We start from the raw sequence: 9,328 nt of genomic DNA, 5'->3' as shown, positions 1-9,328 counted from the left end.
CCATCCAGGGTGGTGATGCTGGTCAGGCGTGCGGGTGCAGGCAGCGAACGGTTGAAAAGCATGCATTTGGTTTTACTAGCGTTTAAGAGCAGTTGGAGGCCACGGAAGGAGTGCTGTATGGCATTGAAGCTCGTTTGGAGGTTAGATAGCACAGTGTCCAAGGACGGGCCGGAAGTATATAGAATGGTGTCGTCTGCGTAGAGGTGGATCAGGGAATCGCCCGCAGCATGAGAAACATCATTGATATATACAGAGAAAAGAGTCGGCCCGAGAATTGAACCCTGTGGCACCCCCATAGAGACTGCCAGAGGACCGGACAGCATGCCCTCCGATTTGACACACTGAACTCTGTCTGCAAAGTAATTGGTGAACCAGGCAAGGCAGTCATCCGAAAAACCGAGGCTACTGAGTCTGCCGATAAGAATACGGTGATTGACAGAGTCGAAAGCCTTGGCAAGGTCTATGAAGACGGCTGCACAGTACTGTCTTTTATCGATGGCGGTTATGATATCGTTTAGTACCTTGAGCGTGGCTGAGGTACACCCGTGACCGGCTCGGAAACCAGATTGCACAGCGGAGAAGGTACGGTGGGATTCAAGATGGTCAGTGACCTGTTTGTTGACTTGGCTTTCGAAGACCTTAGATAGGCAGGGCAGGATGGATATAGGTCTGTAACAATTTGGGTCCAGGGTGTCGCCCCCTTTGAAGAGGGGGATGACTGCGGCAGCTTTCCACTCCTTGGGGATCTCAGACGATATGAAAGAGAGGTTGAACAGGCTGGTAATAGGGGTTGCGACAATGGCGGCGGATAGTTTCAGGAATAGAGGGTCCAGATTGTCCAGCCCAGCTGATTTGTACGGGTCCAGGTTTTGCAGCTCTTTCAGGACATCTGCTATCTGGATTTGGGTAAAGGAGAACCTGGAGAGGCTTGGGCGAGTAGCTGCGGGGGGGGGGGAGCTGTTGTCCGAGGTTGGAGTAGCCAGGCGGAAGGCATGGCCAGCCGTTGAGAAATGCTTGTTGAAGTTTTCGATAATCATGGATTTATCGGTGGTGACCATGTTACCTAGTCTCAGTGCAGTGGGCAGCTGGGAGGAGGTGCTCTTGTTCTCCATGGACTTCACAGTGTCCCAGAACTTTTTGGAGTTGGAGCTACAGGATGCAAACTTCTGCCTGAAGAAGTTGGCTTTAGCTTTCCTGACTGACTGTGTGTATTGGTTCCTGACTTCCCTGAACAGTTGCATATCGCGGGGACTATTCGATGTTAGCGCAGTCCGCCACAGGATGTTTTTGTGCTGGTCGAGGGCAGTCAGGTCTGGAGTGAACCAGGGGCTATATCTGTTCTTAGTTCTGCATTTTTTGAACGGAGCATGCTTATCTAAAATGGTGAGGAAGTTACTTTTAAAGAAAGACCAGGCATCCTCAACTGACGGGATGAGGTCAATGTCCTTCCAGGATACCCGGGCCAGGTCGATTAGAAAGGCCTGCTCACAGAAGTGTTTTAGGGAGCGTTTGACAGTGATGAGGGGTGGTCGTTTGACTGCGGCTCCGTAGCGGATACAGGCAATGAGGCAGTGATCGCTGAGATCCTGGTTGTAGACAGCGGAGGTGTATTTGGAGGGCCAGTTGGTCAGGATGACGTCAATGAGGGTGCCCTTGTTTACAGAGTTAGGGTTGTACCTGGTGGGTTCCTTGATGATTTGAGTGAGATTGAGGGCATCTAGCTTAGATTGTAGGACTGCCGGGGTGTTAAGCATATCCCAGTTTAGGTCACCTAACAGAACAAACTCTGAAGCTAGATGGGGGGCGATCAATTCACAAATGGTGTCCAGGGCACAGCTGGGAGCTGAGGGGGGTCGGTAGCAGGCGGCAACAGTGAGAGACTTATTTCTGGAGAGAGTAATTTTCAAAATTAGTAGTTCGAACTGTTTGGGTATGGACCTGGAGAGTATATTAATGACAACCTTTAGTAGTAGAGACACTACTCAGAGAGACATATTAATGACAACCTATAGTAGTAGAGACACTACTCAGAGAGACATATTAATGACAACCTTTAGTAGTAGAGACACTACTCAGAGAGACATATTAATGACAACCTATAGTAGTAGAGACACTACTCAGAGAGACATATTAATGACAACCTTTAGTAGTAGAGACACTACTCAGAGAGACATACTACAAAGCATATTAAAAAGTCTCTGTCTATAGGTGGTCCTGTCCACAACCACAACAGCCAGCATGAATGGTTGTCAATCATTGCCCAACAGATACCAAAAGCAGCTTGAAAGAAAGAAAGAAAGAAAGAAAGAAAGCGAGAGACCGAGGGAGAGAGCGAGAGAGACAGAGAGAACAAGAGAACAAGAGAGCGAGGGAGTGAGGGAGACACAGAGAATGAGAGCGAGGGAGAGAGCAAGAGAGAGACAGAGCGAGAGAACAAGAGAGCAAGGGAGCGAGGGAGAGACAGAGAGAACAAGAGAGCAAGAAAACAAGAGAGCGAGAGAACAAGAGAGCAAGAAAACAAGAGAGCGAGAGAGCAAGAGATGTAAAAGAGATAATTGTTCCTACCTCCTGCCACTGCAGTCTTCTTGCCCACGGTGACAGTCACAGCTGTGGTGGCGATCACCATCCTCCCTGACGTATCTGATATAGAAATAGAGACAGCTCTCAGAACCCCAACACAGAGGTCCAGAGGGTTTGTACATGGTGAACATGGGGGACCAAAAGGGTGCAGGGTTTAGCTCCTGCCCAGCACACACCTGGCTGATACAACTAATCAGTCAGCCAAGGACTTGATAGCAACGCTTTCGGTTAGCGACAAAACCATTTGTTGATTTTATTATTAGTTGATTAGGTGTGAATAACATGTGTCGGGACTAAACCGTGCAGACCTTTGGGTCTCCAGAACCACGTTAAGAAAACAGCCAGACATTCAAACCCGTGTGTTATGTCTGAGGCCCTCCATCCATTACAGCAGGCCGGACTTTACACTAAATGATTCAAACAGGCAGATCATTTATGAACTCTGCATAAATGCCACGTTAATGTCATGCAATTCAATGTAACATGGTGTGCGACCCATGGCACCTCATTCCCTATGAGCCCCGGTCCACAGTAGTGCACTGTAAAGGGTATAGGACGGTATTTGGGATGCAACCATGACAACACTCACTCATGCAATCTATCCATTCACTGTCAGGGAAATAACACTGTATTACCGTGATACAAACAATGTGAGTAAATCTAATTAGCCTCAATGAATGACTCTGTGACTGGTGACTCATCGTGTGTGTGTGTGTGTGTGTGTGTGTGTGTGTGTGTGTGCCATCCATTTACAATCAATATTTACAATGTAAATTAAATACTAGCGTGTCATATTTATTTTGTAAGTGTGTGTGTGTGTGTGTGTGTGTGTGTGTGTGTGTGTGGGTGGATCAGTGGAGGCTGCTGAGGGGAGGACGGCTCATAATAGTGGCTGGAACGGAGCGAATGGAATGTTATCAAACACTTGGAAACCATGGAAACCATGTGTCTGATGTATTTGATACCATTCCACTGATTCCGGTCCAGCCATTACCACGAGCCCAGTCCTCCCCAATTAAGGTGCCACCAACCCCCTGTGGGGTAGAGGTGCTGTGTTAACTGCTTGTAGTTGTAAATGAAGAGGGTGTCATGCCTGGTTTCCCTGGTTACAAGGCTATGTCTGTCTGTCTGCCCGCCTGCCTGCCTGCCTATCTTTCTGCCTGCCCGTCTGTCCGTCTGTCTGTCTATCTGTCTGCCTGCCCGTCTATCTGTCTGCCTGCCCGTCTATCTGTCTACCTGTCCGTTTGTCTGTCTGCCCGTCTATCTGTCTGCCTGCCTGTCTATCTGTCCGTTCATCTGTCTGCCTGCCCGTCTGCCCGTCTGTCTGTCTGTCTGCCCGCCCGGCCGTCTGTCTGTCTGCCTGCCTGCCCGTCTGTCTGTCTGTCTGCCTGCCCGTCTGTCTGCCTGCCTGCCCGTCTATCTGTCTGCCTGCCTGCCCGTCTATCTGTCTGCCCATCTATCTGTCTGTCTGTTTGTCTGCCCATCCGTCCGTCTGTCTGTCTGCCCATCCGTCCGTCTGTACTGTCTCACCGGGGGGATTGATATCAGGCTTTGAGCTGCAGGGATGTCAGTAGAGACAGACAGACACTACATGGTTGAATGTTAAGGCTCCCCAGGCCTGCTTTACAGCAGAGACAACCCACTGTCTAACACAAGTGTCTGTCTGTCTGTCTACTAGATGAAATGGTCAATTCATACTCTAAGCGATGTACTTAGAGACACATAATGAAATGTCCTTCATCTCCTCCTTGACTCCCCGTGCCCTCCCCCGCCCACATTCATCATCCCATAGACGTCAGGAGAGAAAATGGAGAGCTATATTACTGACTTCACAACAAGACCATGCAGTTCAGCTCTGCTGCTAACAGTGACACTACAGCCTACACAATGTAGAGAGGACTCGTGCAGAGAGAGAGAGAGAGAGACAGAGAGCGAGAGAGAGAGAGAGAGAGACAGAGAGTGAGAGAGACAGAGAGAGAGAGAGAGAGAGAGAGACAGAGACAGAGAGTGAAACAGAGAGAAATAGAGAGAGAGAGGCAGCGAGAGAGACAGAGAGAGAGACAGAGAGAGAGAGAGAGAGAGAGAGAGAGAGAGAGAGAGAGAGAGAGGAAGATGATTGGATAGAGATAAATAGAGAGACAGAAAGAGAGAGACAGAGAGAGAAAGAGAGTAGGAGAGAGATAGTGTTTGGAATCGAGACAGAGAGATGGAGAGAGGTAAAGACAGGTAGAAGCCGAGAGAGAGAGAAAAAGGAGAAAGAGAGATGAGAGAAAGAGAGAGAAGGGACTGTGAGACATGCCGGTAAGGGAGCCAGGTAGAGACGGGCTGTTTAATTGAAATACCCTCCTCGTCCTCCTGCGCAAGGTCATCCGGGCTGGAGGTGGCGCTGTGGTCCTCCTCATAGTCCCTGAACACATCTGATGAGGACACCATGCAGGACTCTTTCAGAGGCCACCACATCACACAACTACACTGGGGGACATTATGGTCTCTGAACACATCTGATGAGGACACCAGACCAGGACTCTTTCAGTGGCCTCACAGGGACACGGCAGAGACCACCACGTTAAAAGTCCTTTAATAGAGTTGACTGTCTATACCCTCATACCATGGGTAATGTCCTACCAACATACTAAGATCCCCAACCGACACTTTCACAAAGAAGGATTTACATGTGATGATGGTGATTAGGTCTGTGACCAACTTACACATACACCCTGCCGTCACACCAGACAGAATAGATGTTACATCTTCCTGTACTGTTGTGCTTTAGTCCCAGACTGTCTGTCTGTATTGGGTGCTTATTGTTCTGTTACAAGACAATCACAAACAGGAAAGCTATTGATCGTGTCTGGGTTTATAAAAATGGAAATTCACCACAGCCACTAAGGTAGCTGCTGAATAATGTTTAGAGAGTAAATATGGATCCCAAATGCTACCCTATTCCCTGTGGGTCTCTGTGAACCCTGGACAAAAGTAGTGCACTACATGGGGAATAGGGTGCCACTCGGGACACCGCCTAGATAAAGGGGCTCGCTGTCTGTCCCTGCTGGCGGTTGCTAGGCTGGGGGGTTGCCATGGCGACTGTATCTGCGTGGGAGCAGAGAGAAAGTAGTCCCTACCTTTGGTGTATCTATTCAGTTTATTTAAACTCCACAAGGACATTGTATTAGGTGGTTATTGTACTTTGACAAGACAGTCTCACAAACCGGACAGCTATTGATCCTCTGTAGCTCAGTTGGTAGAGCATGGCGTTTTCATCCTTTTGGATAAAAGTCTTCGCTTAATGGCATTTATTGATTAACTGGCCAACTTGCCCTGGCGACAGAGTGGGAGAACAGAGAGAAAGTAGTCCCTACCTCTGAAAGTAGAAAGTAGTCCCTACCTCTGAAAGTAGAAAGTAGTCCCTACCTCTGAAAGTAGAAAGTAGTCCCTACCTCTGAAAGTAGAAAGTAGTCCCTACCTCTGAAAGTAGAAAGTAGTCCCTACCTCTGAAAGTAGAAAGTAGTCCCTACCTCTGAAAGTAGAAAGTAGTCCCTACCTCTGAAAGTAGAAAGTAGTCCCTACCTCTGAAAGTAGAAAGTAGTCCCTACCTCTGAAAGTAGAAAGTAGTCCCTACCTCTGAAAGTAGAAAGTAGTTCCTACTCCTGGTGTAACTGTTCAGTTGTTGTCCCAGACTCCATATGGGTATAAATAAGGTGGTTATTGTACTGTTACAAGACAATCACAACAGTGTGTGGTGGAGCAGAGAGAAAGTAGTCCCTACCTCTGGTGTCCTCTTTGGGGATGTAGTACAGGAACTTGCCGGCAGGGTACTCTGCAGCGCGGCGATACCACACGGGGAAGTGGTCCATCGTAAAGATGTTCTCCTTGTCCGACGGAGACAGGAATTTCCTGTGAGGGGTCAGAATTGGGTGTAACACCGATACAAATGATTACTTATTGATTTAATAAGTAATCAATCAAATATATAAAAAAAACATTTATGAGCATTTGTAAACATCTATAAGCGTTTAAAAGGCTTTTTAATGAAAGCTTTCATAAAGTGTTGCCAAAATGTTGAAATCAAGAAGCCAGTGCAGAGCGAGGAAGGCAGGCTGGGATCTACAGGATTATAATCTACTGTCTTGGTCCTAGTTAAAATGACCTACAGGATTATAATCTACTGTCTTGGTCCTAGTTAAAATGATCTACAGGATTATAATCTACTGTCTTGGTCCTAGTTAAAATGACCTACAGGATTATAATCTACTGTCTTGGTCCTAGTTAAAATGACCTACAGGATTATAATCTACTGTCTTGGTCCTAGTTAAAATGACCTACAGGATTATAATCTACTGTCTTGGTCCTAGTTAAAATGACCTGCAGGATTATAATCTACTGTCTTGGTCCTAGTTAAAATGACCTGCAGGATTATAATCTACTGTCTTGGTCCTAGTTAAAATGATCTACAGGATTATAATCTACTGTCTTGGTCCTAGTTAAAATGACCTGCAGGATTATAATCTACTGTCTTGGTCCTAGTTAAAATGATCTACAGGATTATAATCTACTGTCTTGGTCCTAGTTAAAATGATCTACAGGATTATAATCTACTGTCTTGGTCCTAGTTAAAATGACCTGCAGGATTATAATCTACTGTCTTGGTCCTAGTTAAAATGACCTGCAGGATTATAATCTACTGTCTTGGTCCTAGTTAAAATGACCTACAGGATTATAATCTACTGTCTTGGTCCTAGTTAAAATGATCTACAGGATTATAATCTACTGTCTTGGTCCTAGTTAAAATGATCTACAGGATTATAATCTACTGTCTTGGTCCTAGTTAAAATGATCTACAGGATTATAATCTACTGTCTTGGTCCTAGTTAAAATGACCTACAGGATTATAATCTACTGTCTTGGTCCTAGTTAAAATGATCTACAGGATTCTAATCTGTTTTGGTCCTAGTTAAAATGACCTACAGGATTATAATCTACTGTCTTGGTCCTAGTTAAAATGATCAACAGGATTATAATCTACTGTCTCGGTATTAGTTAAAAGCTTTAACTAAACCAAAGTAGATAATTTTAAGATTGTTCTATACATTAGTTGGGGTCTATATAAACTTTAATATGAGGACTTAAACCTGGCATGAAAGGTCATCATTATAGTTGTAGCTGCGTGGGCTAATATAGTCAAAATGTTTGGGGTAAATTGAGCCAATGATTGAGCCAATGGCAAGTTGAGCAAATTGAAGGGTTTTCTTGCCGTGTGTAATGCAAGGCATTATCGCTGGGATGGGATCTACAGGATTATAATCTACTGTCTTGGTCCTAGTTAAAATGACCTACAGGATTATAATCTACTGTCTTGGTCCTAGTTAAAATGACCTACAGGATTATAATCTACTGTCTTGGTCCTAGTTAAAATGATCTACAGGATTATAATCTACTGTCTTGGTCCTAGTTAAAATTACCTACAGGATTATAATCTACTGTCTTGGTCCTAGTTAAAATGACCTACAGGATTATAATCTACTGTCTTGGTCCTAGTTAAAATGATCTACAGGATTATAATCTACTGTCTTGGCCCTAGTTAAAATGACCTACAGGATTATAATCTACTGTTTTGGTCTTGGTTAAATTGATCTACAGGATTATAATCTACTGTCTTGGTCCTAGTTAAAATGATCAACAGGATTATAATCTACTGTCTCGGTACTAGTTAAAAGCTTTAACTAAACCAAAGTAGATCATTTTAAGATTGTTCTATACATTAGTTGGGGTCTATATCAGCTTCAATATGAGGTCCTAAACCTGGCATGAAAGGTCATCATTATAGTTGTAGCTGCGTGGGCTAATATAGTCCAAATGTTTGGGGTAAATTGAGCCAATGATTGAGCCAATGGCAAGTTGAGCAAATTGAAGGGTTTTCTTGTCGTGTGTAATGCAAGGCATTATCGCTGGGATAGGATCTACAGGATTATAATCTACTGTCTTGGTCCTAGTTAAAATGATCTACAGGATTATAATCTACTGTCTTGGTCCTAGTTAAAATGATCTACAGGATTATAATCTACTGTCTTGGTCCTAGTTAAAATGATCTACAGGATTATAATCTACTGTCTTGGTCCTAGTTAAAATGATCTACAGGATTATAATCTACTGTCTTGGTCCTAGTTAAAATGATCTACAGGATTATAATCTACTGTCTTGGTCCTAGTTAAAATGATCTACAGGATTATAATCTACTGTCTTGGTCCTAGTTAAAATGATCTACAGGATTATAATCTACTGTCTTGGTCCTAGTTAAAATGATCTACAGGATTATAATCTACTGTCTTGGTCCTAGTTAAAATGATCTACAGGATTATAATCTACTGTCTTGGTCCTAGTTAAAATGACCTGCAGGATTATAATCTACTGTCTTGGTCCTAGTTAAAATGATCTACAGGATTATAATCTACTGTCTTGGTCCTAGTTAAAATGATCTACAGGATTATAATCTACTGTCTTGGTCCTAGTTAAAATGACCTACAGGATTATAATCTACTGTCTTGGTCCTAGTTAAAATGATCTACAGGATTATAATCTACTGTCTTGGTCCTAGTTAAAATGATCTACAGGATTATAATCTACTGTCTTGGTCCTAGTTAAAATGATCTACAGGATTATAATCTACTGTCTTGGTCCTAGTTAAAATGATCTACAGGATTATAATCTACTGTCTTGGTCCTAGTTAAAATGATCTACAGGATTATAATCT

General features: G+C 44.2%; 1 protein-coding gene across 1 annotated transcript in view; it reads right to left on the bottom strand.

The window, feature by feature from the left end:
• Positions 1-9,328, bottom strand: part of LOC118942985 (calcium voltage-gated channel auxiliary subunit alpha2delta 4a) — a 244,532-nt gene that overhangs the window by 150,081 nt on the left and 85,123 nt on the right. The window contains exons 23-25 of the mRNA XM_090213389.1: positions 6,347-6,474; positions 4,923-4,997; positions 2,566-2,661 (exon numbers count right to left, since the gene is read on the bottom strand). Of these exons, the coding sequence (XP_090069515.1) occupies positions 2,566-2,661; positions 4,923-4,997; positions 6,347-6,474 (299 nt within the window). The remainder of the gene's footprint in view (positions 1-2,565; positions 2,662-4,922; positions 4,998-6,346; positions 6,475-9,328) is intronic.

The sequence above is a fragment of the Oncorhynchus mykiss genome, chromosome 21, assembly GCF_057628025.1.
Source record: "Oncorhynchus mykiss isolate SJ-2025 chromosome 21, ASM5762802v1, whole genome shotgun sequence".
NCBI classification, from domain to species: domain Eukaryota; kingdom Metazoa; phylum Chordata; class Actinopteri; order Salmoniformes; family Salmonidae; genus Oncorhynchus; species Oncorhynchus mykiss.
Note: the sequence above shows the minus strand (reverse complement) of the source record. Positions and strands in the feature narration are given on the sequence as shown.